The sequence below is a fragment of the Mobula hypostoma genome, chromosome 5, assembly GCF_963921235.1.
Source record: "Mobula hypostoma chromosome 5, sMobHyp1.1, whole genome shotgun sequence".
In the NCBI taxonomy this organism is placed as follows: Eukaryota; Metazoa; Chordata; class Chondrichthyes; order Myliobatiformes; family Myliobatidae; genus Mobula; species Mobula hypostoma.
The window spans coordinates 134,295,779-134,318,763 of record NC_086101.1 but is presented as its reverse complement, the minus strand read 5'-3'; the positions used below and the strand labels follow the sequence as shown (position 1 = coordinate 134,318,763).

At 43.2% G+C, this 22,985-nt stretch overlaps 1 protein-coding gene across 2 annotated transcripts in view; it reads right to left on the bottom strand.

Moving 5' to 3' along the window:
• Positions 1 to 22,985, bottom strand: part of si:ch211-12e13.12 (PALM2-AKAP2 fusion protein) — a 392,124-nt gene that overhangs the window by 267,344 nt on the left and 101,795 nt on the right. The window contains exons 1-2 of one of the 2 annotated variants that reach the window (XM_063048940.1): positions 17,594 to 17,807; positions 115 to 229 (exon numbers count right to left, since the gene is read on the bottom strand). Coding sequence is in view for 1 of the 2 variants with exons in the window: in XM_063048937.1 (XP_062905007.1) it covers positions 115 to 229 (115 nt within the window). In the remaining variant the exon portion in view is untranslated. Of the gene's footprint in view, positions 1 to 114; positions 230 to 17,593; positions 17,808 to 22,985 lie in introns of those variants that run through there. The other variant, XM_063048937.1, reaches the window with a different exon arrangement.

The window sequence follows — 22,985 nt, the reverse complement described above, 5'->3', positions numbered from 1 at the left end:
ATTTACGGTTCCAGATTCTTCCTAATCTCTCCTCTACTATAGGTGGCATAAACTTTAAGCTCAGAGCTGCTTCCACCTCAGCAGTCAGTGAGTAATGGGCTCCAGTCTACTTACCTTCTGCAGGTCCTCAAACGATTTCTCTGCTTCCCTTAATTTTTCCCGAATGATTTGCTCCTTGGCAGCGATCTGGGATTCCTCTCTCTCAAGTTGTTCTATTTCCACCTCGAGTCTGAAAGACAAAAAAAAACACAGAATTTGTACCCGTCCTTGAAGGCTCTTTTGGCATTATTGCTCCTCACAAAAAGTTGATGGTGTTAACATAAACTGAATATAGAGAGTTTCCTTCAGTGCCCCAATTTGATTTTTGCTTAGTCTTACATTTTATAGGCACTGCATATTCAAATCTGTTTCATTCTTAAACTGTAAAAAAAATACTCTCTTTTTCTTCTTAATCAGTCCTTCAGGGTCAAGCATAATTTGCTTACTCTGTGGTTCATGGGATCTGAGGTAGCTGATGAGGTTAATATGGTGTTAATAGATTCTGCTTCTGCTGGGATAGGAGGGTGGGTGAGTAGATTGTGAGACAGTGTGCTGGATCTGCCATTTAAACCAGGCTTCCTTGGCACCTGTGGTTTCTCAGTACCATCTGATTTTAGGAGCCCACTACGAAGTTACACTTCTCCATTGAGGCTTTGACAATCTTCGTGAATCAGTTGTCCTATTCCTCCAGGTAATCCTGGTAGAACATCAGTATCACGAGTGGGCAATGTAGGATTCTGAGTATGCAAATATCGTTGTTTGCACAACAGAACTGATTGGATATAATCAAGGATTCAATACTGGGGATGTTGGCTTGCAAAGTGACGCTGATGTTAGTTTGCTTATCCTCTTGGTGGATTAGAAGGATTTAAAAGTGGTGGTGGCACCTCCTTAGTGCTTAGAATACTTGCTGTAGGTAGCTCAAATCTAAGAACCTATTAAAGGGTTACTATTGCTTGAGGATTATCTGCTCTGTGTCAAATTTGGAAACTTAATCTATAAATAGCCGTTTTTTCACATGGTTGAAGATTGTTCTAGGGCACTGAAGATAATGTGAGTTTGATTACGGGTGTCAACCTTTGAAATAATGTGTCTCACAAAGTATGGGAAATGGTCCCCGATTTCCCAAGATCTCACCGTGAACGTGAATCTTTATTGTCAGAGGACTTTGTGATCTAGAGGAGGCATGCTGATAGAGGACCTCTTCCAGATATTAAGCATGATTCTTAATGTCTCGAATGCTTTCGTTAAGAAGCTGATGATGTTTGGATTCCCACCCTTCAAACAATCACATGAGTGTACTGCATCTTGACGACTGAAGTTGGGGAGACAGTGGTTCAAATAGCAAGGCAATAGAGTGTGAACAGTTTCCAGTCTGTCCTTTTGTATACATATCTCCACTCCAGTGGGGAGCTATTTGAAGGTAGGGTGTAGTACTACAGTGAGGAAAATTGAAACATATATTGGAGCCAGATGTAGTGGGGTTTGGCTTGACATCTGTTTGCAGTGTGGTTGTGTCCATTGTGAATCCACCTATCATGCCTTGAATGCCATCATGAAGGTGGCATTGTCGTACTCGATTGGACCCGATGCAATAGCAATTGTACCACAAATACACTGACACACGTAATTCTTTTCAAACCTTTATTCTCTACTCATAGCATGCTATGGGGGAAGTTACAGACTGATCTCCCAAGACAGCCAGTCCAGAAACTGCCCCCGAATTACACAATTCTCCACAATTTATAACATTGATCAGGTAGCAGGAAATCTTACGATTACAGGTTTAGACAATATTAGAATCATTTCAATCACATGCTAAGATACAATTAGATGTAAAATAATCATTGGTCAGTTAGTTATAATTATTTTAAGCCAAAGCTAGCCCATCAGTTTCTCATTTGGACCCTTCCCCTTTTCTCCAGAACATTCTAGCCGTTACCTCATCCCTCCCATATTTAGCTATACCTTGAGCTGCTTCTGCAAGATCAAATAGTTCCTTATTTGAGCCTTTGCGTATCTTTAGACAATAATGACTAGTACGTCACCCATTGCAGAGTGAAGCTTCTTTCTGACTTGTCCAAACTTGTCCAAAGCAGTAAGCTAAAGCACTTACAAGGTGATTGATTATAAGTTAATCATTGTCCTCTGTTTTTCCCCCTATTTACCTATCTCTTCATTCTATCAGCATAACATGGAAATTAATTTTTTCACTTAGGGTCAGGAGTTTTGGTGAGGTCAAAAAGGATCCTTTATTTCCTTTAGCATTTCACATGGTGAACGTCATGCCCACTGTGTCTCTGGACAGAGTGATTTAAGGAGAACTCTTTGGTTATTGAGAGAAGTTTGCAAAGAATTTCTCCATTATAGATAGCTGAAGACCATTCTGTAGTTACTGCAGTCAGGTCTATCTCCTTTCTTGAATATGCAAATATGGGTCATTCCTCAGCTATATAAACATGACAATAGATTTCAATTGCATTCTTGCAGGAATCATAAAGAATATTCATGTTGTTTGGAGCTACAATCACTAATATTCATGGAATTCAGGGGAAAATTGGACTGATAAATCCATTCATATGCCTATTTTGCTCTGACAACAGTCCCCAGTAGAACACAGGATTGGCTGAATTTGTTCCTGTCTAACCAAGAGTTATTTAAATTCACCTGCATGGCCCATTGCTTTCTACATTGAGATGAAGACAATATTCAGGTGCGTTGTCATGAAGTGGTAGAATGCAGCACCAATAAATTGCGAAGGAATAAAAGATGCCCATTTGGTCAATGTATTTAGTAAGTATACAAGAAACTGTAGATAACACCTCCATCCCCCACCAGGAAGGCCTCAAAGCTCTCTGTTCTTTTCTGGACACCAGGCCCAACCAGTTCCCCTCCACCACTACTCTCCTCTGCCTAGCGGAACTTGTCCTCGCTCTAAATAATTTCACCTTTGGCTCCTCCTACTTCCTTCAAACAAAAGGTGTAGCCGTGGGCACTCAAATGGGTCCCAGCTATGCCTGTCTGTTTGTTGGCTATATGGAAGAGTCTGTGTTCCAAGCTGACACTGGCGACTGCCCAGCACTTTCCCTGCGCAACATCGAGGACAGCACTGGTGCAGCTTCCTGCACTCATGCTGAACTCGTCAACTTCGTTCATTTAACCTTCAACTTCCACCCTGCCCTCAAATCTCCGGAGACAGTTTATCCACTGATGTCTAATATAAACCCACGTACTCTCACAGCTACCTGGACTATACCTCTTCCCACTCCGTTACGTAAAAACCTCATCTCCTTCTCTCACATCCTTCGCCTCCACTGCATCTGCTCTCAGGATGAGGCTTTGCATTCTGGAACAAAGGAGATGTCCTCCATTTTTCAACCACATCTTTTCCATTTCACGCATGTCTGCTCTTACGCTATCCTCCCACCACTCTAGGATTCCTCATCCTCACCTATCACTTCACCAGCCTCCGCATCCAGCATATAATTCTCTGAAATTTCCACCATCTCCAATGGGATCCCACCACCAAGCACATCTTCCCCTCCCCCCACTTTCTGCTTTCTGCAAGGATGGCTTCCTAAGCAACTCCTTTGTCCATTCATCCCTCCCCACTAATCTCCCTCCTGGCACTTACTCTTGCAAGCGGAACAAATGCTACACCTACCCCTGCACCTCCTCCCTCACTACCATTCAGGGCCTCGAACGGTCCTTCCAGATGAGGCAACACTTCACATGTGAGTGCGTTGGGGTCATATACTGTTGTCCAGTGCTCCTGGTGTGGCCTCTTGTATATCTGTGACACCTGACGTAGATTGGCAGACCGCTTCGCTGAGCTCCTACACCCCATCCACCTAAAAAAGCGGTTCCCCCCCGTGGCCACCCATTTTAATTCCACTTCCATTCCCATTCTGATATGTCTATCCATGGCCTCCTCCACTGTCATGATGAGGCCACACTTAGGACAACACCTCATAATCTGTTTGGGTAGCCTTTGGGCAGCCTCCAACCTGATGGCATGAACATTGATTTCTCGAACTTCTGTTAATGCCCCCCAAACCTCCACTCTCCTTCACCATTTCCCATCCCCTTTTCCCTCTCTCACCTATCTCCTTGCCCACCCCATTGCCTCCCTTTGGTGCTCCACCCTCTTTTTTTTCTTCCATGGCCTTCTGTCTCTTTTACTTCCCAACACTTTTCTTCATCCCTTCCCCTTCAGGTTTCACTTATCACCTGGTGCTTCTCTCTCCCCTCTCCTCTCTTTTAAATCTACTCCTTAGCTTCCTTTTCTCCAGTCCTGATGGAGGGTTTCGGCCTGAAACGTTGACTGTACTCTTTACCTGGAAGCTGCCTGGCCTGCTGAGCTCCTCCAGCATTTTGTGCGTTTCGCTAAGAAACTGCAGATGTTGGAATCTGTTGGAGCAACTTAGCAGGCCAGGCAGCATCTGTGGAGGGAAAGGAACATTTCATGTTTTGGGTTGAGATGTTTCATTATTCATGAAGAGCCTTGGCCTGAAATAGTAACCACCAATTTTCCTCCATAGACGTTGCCTGACTCGCTGAGTTCCTCTAGCAGCTTGATATTTTGTGCTCAATGAGAACTCTTCCTTTTCTGAGCAATGGCCAAAAGTGTAAAGGGGATTTCTAGAGTCTACCATGGCTAAACATGTCACTATACACAGAAAATAGCAAATCTCTGGCTGATAATTCTCTATCCCCAGCTAAAACAAACATTTTCAAAGTATGAAAAAAATCTTCTGCTACCATGCACTGAGTGCATCACTGGCAAGGCCTAAGTTTGTTGCCCACTACTTGTCAATGAACCGGGAGGCCTACTTCACCACATCAGTGGGTAGTTAAGAGTTAACCACACTGCTGTAGGCCAGGAGTCACACATAGGGCAGACTGAGTCAGGACAAAAGATTTCTTCCCTGAAGTATACTGGTGAGCCAGATGGCTTTTTGTAACAATCCTGTTGTTTTATGGTGACCATTATTGATTTCAGTTTTTTTGAAATGTGCAGATTCATTTAATTAACTTAATTTAATTTCTCAAGTTGCTGTGATGGGACTTGGAGTCACAGCTGCAGTTTTTGTGGTAAGGTACATGCAACTTTTAAACTGTGACATAGATAACGTAAAACTCAGCAGCAAATTGGAAGCAGGTTTGACACTACAAGTATCTGAAATATTCTACAGTACCTGTTTTAGCAGAACTAATTTGATCTAAGTAGGATAACATAGAAGGACTAAACTTCCAAATCTTGGGCCAAGGATTACTTAGGGTCAGTGGAATAGATTATAAATCCTGCAGGAATTTGTGTATGCTCCTGATGAAGACTGCTTTTGGCTCAGCTGTGATACATATTCACTGAATCAAAAGATTCTGGGATTGTTTTATCCAGAGATACAGCATGGAAAAGGCCCTTCCAGCCCTTCGAGCCGTACCACCAGCAACCCCAGAACTAACCCTAGCCAAATCACAGGACAAATTACCATGACCAATTCACCTACTAACCAGTACATCTTTTGACTGTGGGAGGAAACTGGAGCACCCGGAGAAAACATATACATTCCATGGGGAGGACATTCAAACTCCTGATGGAGGACGCTGGAATTGAACTCCTAACTCCAACACCCTGAGCTGTAATAACATGGTGCTAACCACCTCACTACCACGGTGCCCAACCTGGAGTCCCATCATCACTTTAGAAGGGTAAGTACATGGACAATTGTCTGTCAGTTAAACAGGTCAATGACAAGTCTGAATCAGTTGTCTATGTGCTGTGAACTGCATCATGCCAACTGGTTGACCATATATCAAGAATCCTAGGCAATCTCTCAGGAATTGAAGGTGACTTGCTTGCTCTCTGGTTTTGAAGATTCTGAGTTGGCTAATGAAGGCAAAGTTGTTCTTTACAGATGGGACAGGAGATGGCTGATGAGTGGTAGTCATGCACCCCATATACACCTTGAGTGGACATGGAAGAGAGTTTCCCAGGAGTCAGTGAGGGGAATGTTGCATTTTTTTTTGTTAAAAAAAACCTTATTTCCTTTGAAGCATTTCAGTGCCTTCTGAGATCATGAGACTTTATAAAGCACGGGTGAGGCCTCACTTGGAGCATTGTTAGCAGTTTGGGGCCACTTATCTTAGAAAGGATATACTGAAACTGGAGAGGGTTCAAAGGAGGTTTACAAATATTATTCAAGGTTTGAATGGCTTGTCATATGAAGAGCGTTTGAAAGCTTTGGGCCTGTATTCACTGGAATTCAGAAGAATGATGGGTGACTTCATTGAAACCTATCGAATGGTGAAAGGCCTTGACAGAGTGGATGTGGAGAGGATGTTTCCTGTAGTGGGAGAGTCTAAGATAGAGGACACAGCCTCAGAGTAGAGAGGCACTGTTTTAGAATGGAGATGAGGAGGAATTTCTTTAGCCAGAGAGTGGTGAATCTGTGGAATTCTTTGCCACAGACAACTGTGGAGGCCAAGTTTTTATGTGTATATATATAAGGAAGAGGGTGAGGTTGACAGATTCTTGGTTGGTTAGGGCATGAAGGGATATGGGAAGAAGGCAGGAGATTGGGGATGAGAGGAAAAATGGATCAGCCATGATGAAATGGCAGAGCAGATTCAATAGGCCAAATGGTCTAATTCTGCTCCAAAGACGTGGAAATAAATTATTCACACAAAATGCTGGAGGAACATAGAAACATAGAAAATAGGTGCAGGAGTAGGCCATTCGGCCTTTCGAGCCTGCACCGCCATTTATTATGATCATGGCTGATCATCCAACTCAGAACCCTGCCCCAGCCTTCCCTCCATACCCCCTGATCCCCATAGCCACAAGGGCCATATCTAACTCCCTGTTAAATATAGCCAATGAACTGGCCTCAACTGTTTCCTGTGGCAGAGAATTCCACAGATTCACCACTCTCTGAGTGTAGAAGTTTTTCCTAATCTCGGTCCTAAAAGGCTTCCCCTTTATCCTCAAACTGTGACCCCTCGTTCTGGACTTCCCCAACATCGGGAACAATCTTCCTGCATCTAGCCTGTCCAATCCCTTTAGGATTTTATACGTTTCAATCAGATCCCCCCTCAATCTTCTAAATTCCAACAAGTACAAGCCCAGTTCGTCCAGTCTTTCTTCATATGAAAGTCCTGCCATCCCAGGAATCAATCTGGTGAACCTTCTTTGTACTCCCTCTATGGCAAGGATGTCTTTCCTCAGATTAGGGGACCAAAACTGCACACAATACTCCAGGTGTGGTCTCACCAAGGCCTTGTACAACTGCAGTAGTACCTCCCTGCTCCTGTACTCGAATCCTCTCGCTATAAATGCCAGCATACCATTCGCCTTTTTCACCGCCTGCTGTACCTGCATGCCCACTTTCAATGACTGGTGTATAATGACACCCAGGTCTCGTTGCACCTCCCCTTTTCCTAATCGGCCACCATTCAGATAATAATCTGTTTTCCTATTTTTGCCACCAAAGTGGATAACTTCACATTTATCCACATTAAATTGCATCTGCCATGAATTTGCCCACTCACCCAACCTATCCAAGTCACTCTGCATCCTCTTAGCATCCTCCTCACAGCTAACACTGCCACCCAGCTTCGTGTCATCTGCAAACTTGGAGATGCTGCATTTAATTTCCTCATCCAAGTCATTAATATATATTGTAAACGACTGGGGTCCCAGCACTGAGCCTTGCAGTACCCCACTAGTCACCGCCTGCCATTCTGAAAAGGTCCCGTTTATTCCCACTCTTTGCTTCCTGTCTGCTAACCAATTCTCTATCCACATCAATACCTCACCCCCAATACTGTGTGTTTTAAGTTTGCACACTAATCTCCTGTGTGGGACCTTGTCAAAAGCCTTTTGAAAATCCAAATATACCACATCCACTGGTTCTCCCCTATCCACTCTACTAGTTACATCCTCAAAAAATTCTATGAGATTTGTCAGACATGATTTTCCTTTCACAAATCCATGCTGACTTTGTCCGATGATTTCACCGCTTTCCAAATGTGCTGTTATCACATCTTTGATAACTGACTCCAGGAGTTTCCCCACCACCGACGTTAGGCTAACCGGTCTATAATTCCCCGGTTTCTCTCTCGCGCCTTTTTTAAAAATTGGGGTTACATTAGCCACCCTCCAATCATCAGGAACTAGTCCAGAATCTAACGAGTTTTGAAAAATTATCACTAATGCATCCACTATTTCTTGGGCTACTTCCTTAAGCACTCTGGGATGCAGACCATCTGGCCCTGGGGATTTATCTGCCTTCAATCCCTTCAATTTACCTAACACCACTTCCCTACTAACATGTATTTCGCTCAGTTCCTCCATCTCACTGGACCCTCTGTCCCCTACTATTTCTGGAAGATTATTTATGTCCTCCTTAGTGAAGACAGAACCAAAGTAATTATTCAATTGGTCTGCCATGTCCTTGCTCCCCATAATCAATTCACCTGTTTCTGTCTGTAGGGGACCTACATTTGTCTTTACCAGTCTTTTCCTTTTTACATATCTATAAAAGCTTTTACAGTCAGTTTTTATGTTCCCTGCCAGTTTTCTCTCATAATCTTTTTTCCCCTTCCTAATTAAGCCCTTTGTCCTCCTCTGCTGAACTCTGAATTTCTCCCAGTCCTCAGGTGAGCCACTTTTTCTGGCTAATTTGTATGCTTCTTCTTTGGAATTGATACTATCCCTAATTTCTCTTGTCAGCCACGGGTGCACTACCTTCCTTGATTTATTCTTTTGCCTGAACTCAGCAGATCAGGGAACATCTATGGAAAGGAGTGAACAGTTGACATTTTGGGACAAAGCCCTTTTTCAGGACCGAAAAGGAAGGGGGAAGATGCCTGAATAAAATGGTAGGGGGAGGGGAAAGAGGTTAGCTGGAAGGTGATAGGTTAACAACAGGAATTCTGCAGATGCTGGAAATTCAAGCAACACACATCAAAGTTGCTGGTGAACGCAGCAGGCCAGGCAGCATCTCTAGGAAGAAGTACAGTCAACGTTTCCGGCCGAGACCCTTTGTCAGGACTCAGGTGATAGGTTAAGTCAGGTGGCTGGGAAAAGAAAGACTCTGATAGGAGAGGAGAGTAGACAGTAGGAGAAAGGGAAGGAGGATAAGGAGGAAATAGGGTATAACTTATCATGACATAGCCAATTACTAGAGATGCTGTAAATCTGAAACAAGATCAGAACATTCTGCGGGTACTAAACCTGAATTGCTAACATGTGTTTCTGAGTGCAGATAGTGAGAAGGTACAGAAAAAATTCACAAGGATTTTGCTTGAAGGCTTGAGTTATGAAGAGAAATAGCTGAATAAGCTGGAATCATTTTCCCTGGAGTGAAGGTGTCTGAGAGGTGACCTTTTAGCAGCATATATAATCGTGAGGGCATAGAGAAGATGGATGGTCATAGCCTTTTTCCTGGGGTAGCGAAGTCCACAACTAAAGGACCAAGAATTAAGGTGAGACAGGAACGATTTAAATGAGACCTAAAGGGCAGGATTTTCACACAGAATGAGATAAGTATATGGGATGAGCTGACAGAAGAAATGGTTTGATGAATAGGAAAGGGTTATGGAGATATGGACTACATGCAGGAATGGGACTAGCACGGGCAGCAATGGATGAATTGGGCCAAAGGGCCTGTTTCTGTGCTGCATTCTATAACTCGGTAACACATCTGATTTTCTTCTGTAGAGTGGTTGCAGTGCAGTCAATATCATTTGGAAGTTATTGCCAGAAATTGAAGTGGCACATGTAGGTCGGAACAATTGATCAGAGAGCATGTTCGTTAAGGTTGTTATAGCTGGGGTGGTAATGGGGACAAGCTCCCACTGTCTATTAAATGCTCCCAGTGATGTGTGTCTCAAATAGCCTCTGGCAACCAAGTCCAGCTCCTGTCCTTTACGTGTGGCTGAGCTACTGAGCCTGGAGGAAACGTTTCTACTGACAGGAGAAGGGGCAAAGGTGGGACACTATGCCTTAAAACCAGTCACTTCCGGCAGATGGGACTCGTCAGCCGTGATTGGCGGCTCATGTTGGAGAAGGAGAACTCTGATCTCAAATCTCCGCTGCCTTGTGGCGGTGCCCACTCGTGGGGAAGGCTTCAGGAATAAACCGTGAGGAAGTCTCCGGAGTTGGAGTCTCTGAGATATGTTGAGTTCAATGCTGAATGGCAACTTCTGGTGCCAAACTGCATCAGTATCTGCTGTTCCTTTGGATTCATCGGCTGTGTGGAGAGGGGGAGCCTGATACATAGGCAACAGCTTTCTCTCCATATTGTACTGTCCCGGTTTGCTCATCATGTAGACAGCTGGGACGCAACAACAATGGTCAACCGAGCAATATAGGGATCAATAATTTAATCATAATGTGTATAACAAGAGGCAGATATGTTGTGACAATAATAATTACCCCTTAATTAGGAAAGATTCACTTGATAGGGACATTATCAAAGAAAACCTTACACCTAATTGCACAATGAAATGTTGGGAGGGATGAACAAGTTTGATAAAAAGGGATAGGTTCTAGAGTGTGTCTTAAAGGAAGAAATAATTGAGGAGGGTTTTGCAGAGGGAAATCCAGGGTTTGGAGCTTAGACCCTGGAAGCTGAAGGCATGGATTGCAATGGTAAAGTGATTCTGTTTGGGGATGTTCAGAAGATAATAAATGGAGGAATTTAGCAATCTCTGGGCTTTGCAGGACTTGAGGACATTACAGGGAAAGGAAAAGAAAGGGAACTGTGAAATGCCAAACTACATCAGCAAGCACAGGAGTGGTGGGAAAACAGGACTTGGTGTGAGTCAGGGCACGGGTAAAAGTTTGGATAATATTATGTTTAAGAAGGATATCAGAAGTGCATCGGAATAGTCCAGTCTGACAGCATCAAGGTATGGAGGAGGATCTCGGCAGGAGATGAGGTGAGGCGGTGGCAGAGTAGGTCATAACTGAGATTAATATGTGGTTTTAGTGTGTTGCAGATCTGTGTTTAGAAGCACATCTCGGGATTAAATATGACTTCAAGATTGAAAACTGTCTCGTTTTGCTTCAGAACAGGAGATGGGGGAGGGATGCTCTCAATTGCTCATTGCATAAAGGCTTTTGAGTGAAACTAGAGCAGTAAATTTCTGAGTTTGACCTCTCATCTGCACTGAACTGAAATTTGTTGCAAAGTATTTCTTCATTAAGGATGTGACAATTAGCCACTGATCATTAGCAGATGTTCCTTAGCAGCAAGTCCCTAATTAAAGGGAAAAAGAACATAAGGGGTTCAGTTGTCCCTGTTGAAATCTCTGGAATTCCCTCCCCAACCCTCTCTGCCTCTCCTTTTTAGGCTCTGCTTAAAACCCTTGAAAGCTACTTTTTGACCAAACATTTGATGAGCTATTGTAACGCTTCATTCTTTGGTTTGAGGCAATCTGTTGGTTAGATGTTTCATCCTAGCTCACTAAGTACAGTCAATAAATGCAGGCTAGTATGCAAGGCTGGGCAGTATGATATGGAGAGCAAGCCATTGCCCACGCAGCAGACTCCCCCTCTTCATGCAGCTGATGAATTCAAAGGAACAGCAGATACCGATACAGCTTGGCACCAGCGGCCTCGCCGGAGTTACCAGTCACTGTTGAACTCAATGTATTATTGCCTTAGGACTCCAGTTCTGGGCTTTCCTTGGAGTTTACTCTGGAAGCCTTCCTCATGAGTGAGTGTAGCCACAAGGCAGCAGAGGTTTGAGATCAGAGTTTCCCTTCTTCTAGATGAGTTGCCAACTATGGCTGATGAACCCCATTTGCCCAAAGCGACTGCGTTTTAAAGTGCCAGTAACCCGCCTTTGTCCCTTCTCCTCTCAGTAGAAGTGGTTCTAATGGGCTTAGTAGCTAAGCCTCATGTGAAAGCCAGGAGCTGGTCTTGATTGTCAGAGGTTATTTGAGACGCACGCCATTAGGAGCATTTAATAGTTAGTGGGAGCTTTTCACTTCTACACTTCCAGCTATGACAACCTTAAAGAACCATTGTTTGGTTTAACGCTGCTTTATCTCTGCTATCCTTGCTCAATAATGCCTTGGAGGCATTTACAATGTCGGAGTTGGTAAGTAGGAATTGATGTCGATGAAGCTTCATTGTGAAGCATCAGGAGCTGAATGGTTGACATACTTGAAACACATTGTCCAACTTCAGTGGATTTCCAAAGCAAATACAAGTCAGCACTCTAAAGTAACGACTGTAGGGACAATGATAGAGTATCTCAGATATTTATTTGTCGGGCATCATGTTATGTTAAAGCAGTAAAGGATTAGAGAACATTTATCATGTATCTCAGTACTTATATTCACAACACACTGGAGGAACTCAGCAGGTCAGGCATCATCCGTGGAAATGATCAGTCGATGTTTCGGGCCGGAACCCTTCGTCAGGATTGTAGGGAGAAGGGGCAGAGGCCCTATAAAGAAGGTGGGGGAGGGTGGGAAGGAGAAGGCTGGTAGGTTCCAGGTGAAAAACCAGTAAGGGGAAGGATAAAGGGGTGGGGAAAGGGAGGCAGGGAGGTGATAGGCAGGAAAGGTGAGGAAAGAATAGGGGAAAACACAATGGGTAGTAGACGGAGGCAGAACCAAGAGGGAGGTGGTAGGCAGCTGGGGGAGGGGGCAGAGTGACATAGGGATAGGGGAAGGGAGGAAGAGGGAATTACCGGAAGTTGGAGAATTCTATGTTCATACCAAGGGGCTGGAAACTACCTAGATAGTATATGAGTTGTTGCTCCTCCAACCTGAGTTTAGCCTCATCATGGCAGTAGAGGAGGTCATGTATAGACATATCTGAATGGGAGTGGGAAGCAGAGTTGAAGTGGGTGGCTACTGGGAGATCCTGTCTGTTTTGGCGGACGGAGCGGAGGTGCTCAACGAAGCGGTCCCCCAATCTGCGTCCGGTTTCACCGATGTAGAGGAGGCCACACCGGGAGCACCGGATGCAATACATAACCCCAACAGACTCACAAGTGAAGTGTTGCCTCACTTGGAAGTACTGTTCGGGGCCCTGACCTGCTGCCTGACCTGCTGAGTTCCTCCAGCATGTTGTGAGTGTTGCTTTGACCCCAGCATCTGCAGATTATTTTGTGTTCAGTACTTCCATTTACCTTTATGCGGGTGAAACCTGATAGGTACCAGTAACAGATCGAACTGTTCACAACTTTTACCTTTGAGATGGAATTCTGAGGTTAAATTTGTTGCCAGAGAGCAATCTGTGGACTTTTCCAGCATTCATTTGAGAGATCACTCTAATCAGGAAACTGCTAAACTTAAGGTTGTTCTAACTTCATCCCCACCTTTCTCTGAAATTTCCTGCCATTGTTTAGATTCCTTTCGATGGGCAGATCCCACAGCAAGAAAGACTTCCGTTTTTATTTGCACTGTTTAATATGCGTGATAACATCAAGGTATTTGGCTCACACAATATGAATCCTAAATCAACATTGCATTGAATCCTAACTCAACATCCCACTGTCCTGCTTGCCTTTGAACCCTAATGGCTGAAGTGGCTTCCCAACATCCTCATAATATGATCACTTCCTTCTACAAATGTTCAGAAATCCCACACTCCTGTAAAATTTTAAGTGAAAAAATTCCTATACCCCAGAACTATCCACACACTTACTTTAGAACTTAAAGTACAAGTTCTACAACCTTTAGTCATGTGAAATCCTGCAAGTTTTCATTTTTTGTTGAAGATATGGAGATGGAGTGTAACAAAAATGTTTATGCTACACAAGAGATCCTGTAGATGCTGGAAATCCAGAGTAACATGTACAAAATGCTGCAGGAATTCAGCAGGTCAGGTAGTATCTGTGGAAACGAATAAACAGTTGATGTTTTGGGCTGAGACCTGATGAGGGGTCTTGGCCCCAAACATTGGTCATTAATTCATTCCCTTAGATGCAGCATGACCTGCTGAGTTCCTCCATGCTGTTGTACGGTTATTCTATCTTCTATTTTCAAGAAATTAGGCAGATTCAGTTATTGAATCTGCTAATCATCTGATTGGTTTGATTCCTGACAAATCCATCAAGAAAGATAGGCTTGAATATACATGGTGCTTTTCACCTTTTCAGGACATCTCAGAGTGTTTTACAGTCCACGATGTACTTTATGAAGTGTCACTGTCGTAATGGAGGAAACATGGTAGATGACTCGCGATAGCATGTTCCAACAAGCAGCAACATAATGATGACCAGATAATCTGTGTTGCAGTGATAGCGTGTGGGTGATAAATATGGCTTAGAAAACTTTGGTCTTCATCAAAATTGTGTCGTGTCTTTCATATTCAACCAAAACTGAAGGTCCCAGAACAGAAGAGAGTGCCTTTGACAGTATGGCATTCCCTCAGAGATATGAAGGGTAGGGAGTAGGTGATAACCTCAATTTGTGTGCATAACATTTCAGAGCGGGATACAAATTCACAATTTCGAGCTGCAGGCAAGAGTGCTTCCTACAGAATTATAGCTTGGCACAGAAGATGGTGAGCAGTGTGAGTATTGCACTGGTGGACTTACACAAGTAATCTCTGAGCGACCATACTGCAGATATATTATTATAATCGATATTCACTGTCTAGGGTCGCGGGGCTTCTTGACAAGCTCAGCTTTCTGATACAGCAGCTGACTCTTCCAGCGGCCAAAGAGTTGCTTCCAACTAAGTTAAACTTCCAACCAAAATCCTCAGACTTACTCAGTTCTTACTGAGTCTCCTGTTATAAACAAGTGAACAACTGGGTCACCTGGCCTGACGAAGTAACTGAAAAATATCACATGCATGTGAAGTCACCAAATAGTTAAAAAAGCAGTATAAATGTTAGAGAGCAGTCAGATTTGTTAGGAATGGTCAAGGAATGACAGGGTGGCTGGAATCCATTCCTCTGCCTTTTATTTCCGTGACAGATGACTCATTTATCTGTAGTTCATTGGTTTATCTTTTTGACTTATAGGAATTATGTCTGTGTTTTGGAAATCTTTTGTGTTTTAGAAATATTTTGTCATTTGGAAATAATTTATAAGATAGAAACTTTGTGAGTTTTAAATGTGCTTAAAGAATTTTATCTAAATTTAGACATGTATCACTAAAGGTAAATGAACCGTGTTTACTTTGTTAGGTAGAAGAATCTTGGTAAGCGGGGTGGGTGGGGAGTGGGGAAGGGAGGGTACCCACTGCTCAAATAGAGGGTATTGGCAGCTCAATTTACCATGGAGGATAAGCAGGGAAGTGATCTAAACTTTGAAGAGTAGGTGGCTATTGTATAAGTTCTCTTTAGCAAGGGTACCTGTAGCTATCTACAGCCAATAGGGTTTAAGATCTTCATTTAAGTTTGGAATTTTGTGGACAGCAAATTCAATATCATCACATTATTAGTTTTCTGTGAGGAGGTTCAGGCCCCATTCGCTACCTGCTTCTATTGTGCGGCAGGGAGGTGTTCTGCCTTCACTGAACAACCTAATGACAACTCAATGCCAGGTCTTTGTGAAGGAATTTCCTAAACACATTGGTTCCTCCAACTATTTGCAGGGTTTCCTGCTGTTGTACACTTTATTTGGAAGCTAGGGGAGCTTCCAGTGGAACAGGACATTATCAGCGCATTGATGGTCTTGGATAATGTGGGATCACATCCAGAACCGAATGCTTCCAGCTGATTTTCCCTGAAGTTATGGCAATGTGGAAGGGCTTTGGTTTTCAGGAATTAACATCTTGACGCCAAATATTAAAAATGAGTGTTGGAGGGGAAATAAAGCATTTCCTTGAAGTTTAAGGCTTTTTTTTTGTGAAATGTTCAAACATCTAGCAATGGTTTATATTTATATAGTACCATTCACATACATGAGATGTCCAAAAGTACTTGTGCATCTCCAGTTGATATACTGGTGAACATCAAGGCATGCAGCATCCATGTTATGCACAGCAAGCTCCACAACAGTGTAATGATTATTACCAGGTTACCTATTTCACCAAGGTTAAGACAGAAATAAATTTCAGGGAAGGACTCTCCCTATCTCCCACAAAACAGCACCATGGTGCATTTTATGTCATAATGATATCGAATTATATAGCACAAAATCACCTCCTTGAGCCAAACATTTTCACATCAACCAAGCAGTGGCCACTTGCCTCCTTATGGTCTATATCCTTCTTGCTTATCCATGTACCTGCTTAAATTCTCTTCAATAGTTTTGTGGGAGAATAAGGAGGCCCTGGATTAATACTACCCAGCAAGTAGCAATACAATCAGCGCTGGGTTCCCTCAGTACTGAACCAGTGGTGTCATATTAGATTTTTTTAATACTCAGAACTCCAAAGTGGGACTCCAACCCATGCACACTACTTCAATATTCTTTCCTCTCTTTTTGCACTATTTATTAAATTTAATTTTTAAGGATATATTTCTTATTGTAATTTATAGTTTTAAAAAAATATAAAGTATTGCAATGTACTGCTGCCGCAAAAGAGCACATTTCATGACAAATGCCAGCGATATTAAACCTGATTCTGATTTTGGACCCAGAGCCTTTTGATTCAAAGATGACAGGTATATGCACTGTGACACCGCCAGTAACAACGTGATCTTTGGAGCTACAGCCAAAGCATTTCATCCGAATAAAGGCAATGCTTTGTACTTCCATTATACATATTTATCCTAGTAACATATAACAACATCAGAAACATATTTATAATTTTGTTGTCCCCATTGTAGAGTGAAAATTGTCCCCACCCATTGAGGGTGACTCCATGCTAACATTCCAGTGGTGCCAGGAAGTACAACAGTTCCTCGTTTTAGCTTCGGAAAGCAGCCAAAAGGGAATTTGGGGTAGTTCCAAACCTTCTCAGGGTGAGACCAATGATAGCAGCAGATATTAAGTCAAGCAGAAGGAAAGATATTTTTTCCTTTGTAAAATGGAGAGCTAAGACAATGAAATATTAGAGTTAAAATGAATAATGTCAGTTATCACACAAGCAGCTTTTCTTCATCATGGATGTGTATATATAGACAGATGAAGGATTTCCTTGAAGGGATCTGGAGCCTGTCCTTGATAAATTGTGAAAATAAAGTCCTTATCATTGACCCTCTTGCGTGTATACCATTGTTCATTGAGGACGCTCAGTGCGTTGACAACTGCTGTAAATGCTTAAATTTCCAGCTTAATTACCAGCCCAAAACAATCCCCATATCAACACATGAAAGAAAATCTGAAACAGCAAGAGAATAATTTCATGGAGGGTCGAAGCAGCAGTTCTTGCTGAATCGTGCTTTTATAGACCTTCCTCTGTATGCCTCAAACGGATCATTTAGACATCCATGATTCATTGAAACGATTACTTTTATCAAGCACTGTGCAGTGCTGTATCTTAATAAAAAGAGCTGATCAAATTGGAAATGAGTCTAACCTTATTTACAATTCCTGCTAGGGATATATCACCTGTTTTAAATTATTTGAGCTGTATTTCCAGACTCTTTCACTATACAGTATCACTGAAACCAGTGCTGACATCTTACCTCCTGCCATTCTCAGCAAAGCCTTTCTTCCAACTAGCTGCTTTTTCTCCTCATTCAAAATACAGCCCGGTGCAAACCAGGAGAGAAATTCATATCCCACACAAATCTCGTCCACTCTTTTCTGCTTTGTTGCACTCCTAAGGAATCTGTTCAGGGTCAGCGAAGGCAGAGTAAGTGCATTAAATTCTCCTGTTACCCAGGTGTCAGAACTGGGCTCAGCTGGAACCCGGCTCCAATCTGAGTGCGATCCTTGCTCCGTTCAGAGAATTACATGGCTGCTGCAGATGGAAGCTCTCTGATTCAAAGGGGCCTCCATCCACTGCTCTGGATGCTAATTCATTAGCGAGCAGCGAGATTGTAACTAAACGTTTATAAGTGTCACTTATTGACCCTGAGAGGAATTGAGTAATTTTTATTTATTAATTCATTCCAGACAAGTGGCGTCATTGGCTAGTGCAACATTTATTTTCTTTTGTCATTGCCTGTGGGGGCCAGGTTCAGTTAGTATAACCGCTGTCTCACAATGCTGAGGACCCACTTTGAATCCTGATCCACAGTGCTGTCTGTATGGAGTTTGCACCCTCTCTCTGTGACTATGTGGGTTTCCCCTGGGGTGCTCCAGTTTCTCCCCACAGCCTAATGATGTGCAGGTTGCTCAGGTAATTGGCTGTTGCAAATTTCCCCAAGAATGCAGGTGAGTTGGAGAATCTGGCGATGGGGGGAGGGAGGAGGAGGAGATGAGAACGTAGTATTAGTGTAAACAGGTATTTGATTGCCAGCATAGACTGAATGGGCAGAAGGGCCTATCACCTGAGGACTGGGAGAAATTCAGAGTTCAGCAGAGGAGGACAAAGGGCTTAATTAGGAAGGGGAAAAAAGATTATGAGAGAAAACTGGCAGAGCACATAAAAACGGACTGTAAAAGCTTTTATAGATATGTAAAAAGGAAAAGACTGGTAAAGACAAATGTAGGTCCCCTGCAGACAGAAACAGGTGAATTGATTATGGGGAGCAAGGACATGGCAGACCAATTGAATAATTACTTTGGTTCTGTCTTCACTAAGGAGGACATAAATAATCTTCCAGAAATAGTAAGGGACAGAGGGTCCAGTGAGATGGAGGAACTGAGTGAAATACATGTTAGTAGGGAAGTAGTGTTAGGTAAATTGAAGGGATTGAAGGCAGATAAATCCCCAGGGCCAGATGGTCTGCATCCTAGAGTGCTTAAGGAAGTAGCCCAAGAAATAGTGGATGCATTAGTGATAATTTTTCAAAACTCATTAGATTCTGGACTAGTTCCTGAGGATTGGAGGGTGGCTAATGTAACCCCAATTTTTAAAAAAGAAGGGAGAGAGAAACTGGGGAATTATAGACCGGTTAGCCTAACGTCGGTGGTGGGGGAAACTGCTGGAGTCAGTTATCAAGGATGTGATAACAGCACACTTGGAAAGCAGAGAAATGATCGGACAAAGTCAGCATGGATTTGTGAAAGGAAAATCATGTCTGACGAATCTCATAGAATTTTTTGAGGATGTAACTAGTAGAGTGGATAGGGCAGAACCAGTGGATGTGGTATATTTGGATTTTCAAAAGGCTTTTGACAAGGTCCCACACAGGAGATTAGTGTGCAAACTTAAAGCACACGGTATTGGGGGTAAGGTATTGGTGTGGGTGGAGAATTGGTTAGCAGACAGGAAGCAAAGAGTGGGAATAAACGGGACCTTTTCAGAATGGCAGGCAGTGACTAGTGGGGTACCGCAAGGCTCAGTGCTGGGACCCCAGTTGTTTACAATATATATTAATGACTTGGATGAGGGAATTAAATGCAGCATCTCCAAGTTTGCGGATGACACGAAGCTGGGCGGCAGTGTTAGCAGTGAGGAGGATGCTAAGAGGATGCAGGGTGACTTGGATAGGTTGGGTGAGTGGGCAAACTCATGGCAGATGCAATTTAATGTGGATAAATGTGAAGTTATCCACTTTGGTGGCAAAAATAGGAAAACAGATTATTATCTGAATGGTGGCCGATTAGGAAAAGGGGAAGTGCAACGAGACCTGGGTGTCATTATACACCAGTCATTGAAAGTGGGCATGCAGGTACAACAGGCGGTGAAAAAGGAGAATGGTATGCTGGCATTTATAGCGAGAGGATTCGAGTACAGGAGCAGGGAGGTACTACTGCAGTTGTACAAGGCCTTGGTGAGACCACACCTGGAGTATTGTGCGCAGTTTTGGTCCCCTAATCTGAGGAAAGACATCTTTGCCATAGAGGGAGTACAAAGAAGGTTCACCAGATTGATTCCTGGGATGGCAGGACTTTCATATGAAGAAAGACTGGATGAACTGTGCTTGTACTTGTTGGAATTTAGAAGATTGAGGGGGGATCTGATTGAAACGTATAAGATCCTAAAGAGATTGGACAGGCTAGATACAGGAAGATTGTTCCCGATGTTGGGGAAGTCCAGAACGAGGGGTCACAGTTTGAGGATAGAGGGGAAGCCTTTTAAGACCGAGATTAGGAAAAACTTCTTCACACAGAGAGTGGTGAATCTGTGGAATTCTCTGCCACAGTAAGCTGTTGAGGCCAGTTCATTGGCTATGTTTAAGAGGGAGTTAGATATGGCCCTTGTGGCTACAGGGGTCAGGGGGTATGGAGGGAAGGCTGGGGCGGGGTTCTGAGTTGGATGATCAGCCATGATCATAATAAATGGTGGTGCAGGCTCGAAGGGCCGAATGGCCTACTCCTGCACCTATTTTCTATGTTTCTATGTTTCTATCTCCATGGTGTACCTCTCTGAGTCTAACTTAAAGGATATTATGAGTCAGGAGCTGTGTATAGACCAGACTCAGTAAAGAGAGTAAAGCTCCCTCTTTCCCTGAAGGGAAACCAGATGAGGTCTTTATAACAATCCAGTAATTTTGTGGTCATCGTTAATAATTTGCCTTTTTAATTTCAGATTTAATTAGAAGTCTATAAAATTATGAGAGGCATGGATAGGGTAGACAGCCAAATCTTTTCTCTGCAATAGAAATGCCAAATACTAGAGGACATGCATTTAAAGTGCGAGGGGAAAAGTTTAAAGGAAATTGCTTTGCTTTGTACCTTCAAAACATTGAACTAATTCAAGGGAAGACACAGGGGTCTGAAATGTGGGTCTAACTTTGGGTTTACTTTAAGCGAGGTACACATGTATCACGTGGTAGGGTGATGACATAAACAATCCACGTATTTATACATATAACCTGTAATGAATTATTTAAACAAACGGGAATGCTTAATCAAACAATATATATACAAGGTCACTCAAACATTACTTAAAAATTAAATGCACAACAGAACTGTGTTGGGCATGGTTTTTATACAGAGAGCAGTGACAGGATGCCAGGGATAGCAGTAGGACCAGACAGAGTTGTGACATTTAAGACCCTTTTAAATAAAGGCACAAATATATAGGGATTGTAATGATATGGAAAGGAATCAGGTATGGGGAAAGTGATTTAGCTTAATTTGGCATTGTGTCTGGTGCAAAGGGCCTCATCCTGTGTTCTTCCATTCTATGTTCTATGTGTTTATAAACGACACAGGCTTGGTCATCTTGGATGAGTTGTATTGAAGTGCCTGTTTCCATGCTCCGTGACTCCATAATTACTTGAATTTTACTTTCCTAGTGTCATTCAGACTAATGGAGAGGCATGCCTTCTCAGCAGTAGCACAGGCTTCTGGCTTTGAGTCCTGTATTCAGTAACCAATGTGTAGTGTTACTCTACCTCCTGTGATGAAAGCTTTAAAACAGTGGTTATTGGGCAGCCTTGTCTTGCTGTGGAACTAGGTCCCTCTCTGGGGAGCAAAGAACAAGGTCAATACTACCATTTCCAAAGGCGCAAGCACAATTAGTAGACTTACTCTCAGTCCTTGTTATCTGCGCACATACCGTCTGCCGACCCACAGACTTGCAAGATGGAGTCAGGAACACCGGGAACATGAATGTTGGTAGGATTGCCGTGAGAGTGGGATCCGGAACGTGAACTGGGTGTGTGGATGGAGCTGGGATCCAGGATGTAGAACAGTTGTGCAACAGGAAGTGTCATTAGTATCAGGACTGGGAACACCACGATTCAGGAAAGTTCAAAGTAAATGTATTATCAAAGTACATGTATGTCACCATATACCACCCTGAGATTCATTTTCCTGCGGGCATTCACAGTAAATATAAAGGAACACAATAGAATGAAAAAACTGCACAAAACAAGATGAACAAATGACCAATAGAAAAAAATAAATAAACAATAAATATTGAGAATGTGAATGCGGGTGCTTGCAAACTGTAACTATAATGCTGAAGCAACACACATAAAAATTGCTGGTGAATGCAGCAGGCCAGTCAGCATCTATAAGAAGAGATACAGTCGATGTTTCAGGCCGAGACCCTTCGTCAAGACTAACTGAAAGAAGAGATAATTAGAGATTTGAAAGTAGGAGGGGGAGGGGGAGACCCGAAATGATAGGCGAAGACCGGAGTGGGAGGGATGGAGCTGAAAGCTGGACAGTTGATTGCAAAAGGGGTATGAGAGGATCATGGGACAGGAGGCCTAGGAAGAAAGAAAGTGGGGGGAACCCAGAGGATGGGCAAGGAGTATAGTGAGAGGAACAGAGGGAGAAAAAGAGAGAGAAAAAATATAATAATAATAAATAAATAACAGATGGGGTATGAAGGGGAGGTGGGGCATTAACGGAAGTTAGAGAAGTTAATATTCATGCCATCAGGTTGGAGGTGACCCAGACGGAATATAAGGTGTTGTTCCTCCAACCTGAGTGTGGCTTCATCTTGACAGTACAGGAGGCTGTGGATAGACATATCAGAATGGGAATGGCGTGGAATTGAAATGTGTGGCCACTGGGAGATCCTGCTTTCTCTGGCGGACAGAGCATAAGTGTTCAGCGAAACGGTCTCCCAGCCTGGACACCTTATATTCCGTTCTCCTGTACTGTCAAGATGAAGCCACACTCCGGTTGGAGGAACAACACCTTATATTCCGTCTCCTGTATTGTCAAGATGAAGCCATCCCCTTTCTTTCTCCCTAGGCCTCCTGTACCATGATCCTCTCATATCCCCTTTGCCAATCAACTTTCCAGCTCTTAGGTCCATCCCTCCCCCTCCTGTCTTCTCCTATCATTTCGGATCTTCCCCTCTCCCTCCCACTTTCAAATCTCTTACTATCTGTTCTTTCAGTTAGTCCTGACGAAGGGTCTCGGCCCAAAACATCGACTGTACCTCTTCCCAGAGATGCTGCCTGACCTGCTGCGTTCACCAGCAATTTTTATGTGTGTTGCTTGAAATTCCAGCATCTGCAGATTTCCTCGTGTTTGCGACTATAAAGCTTTAACTTACGT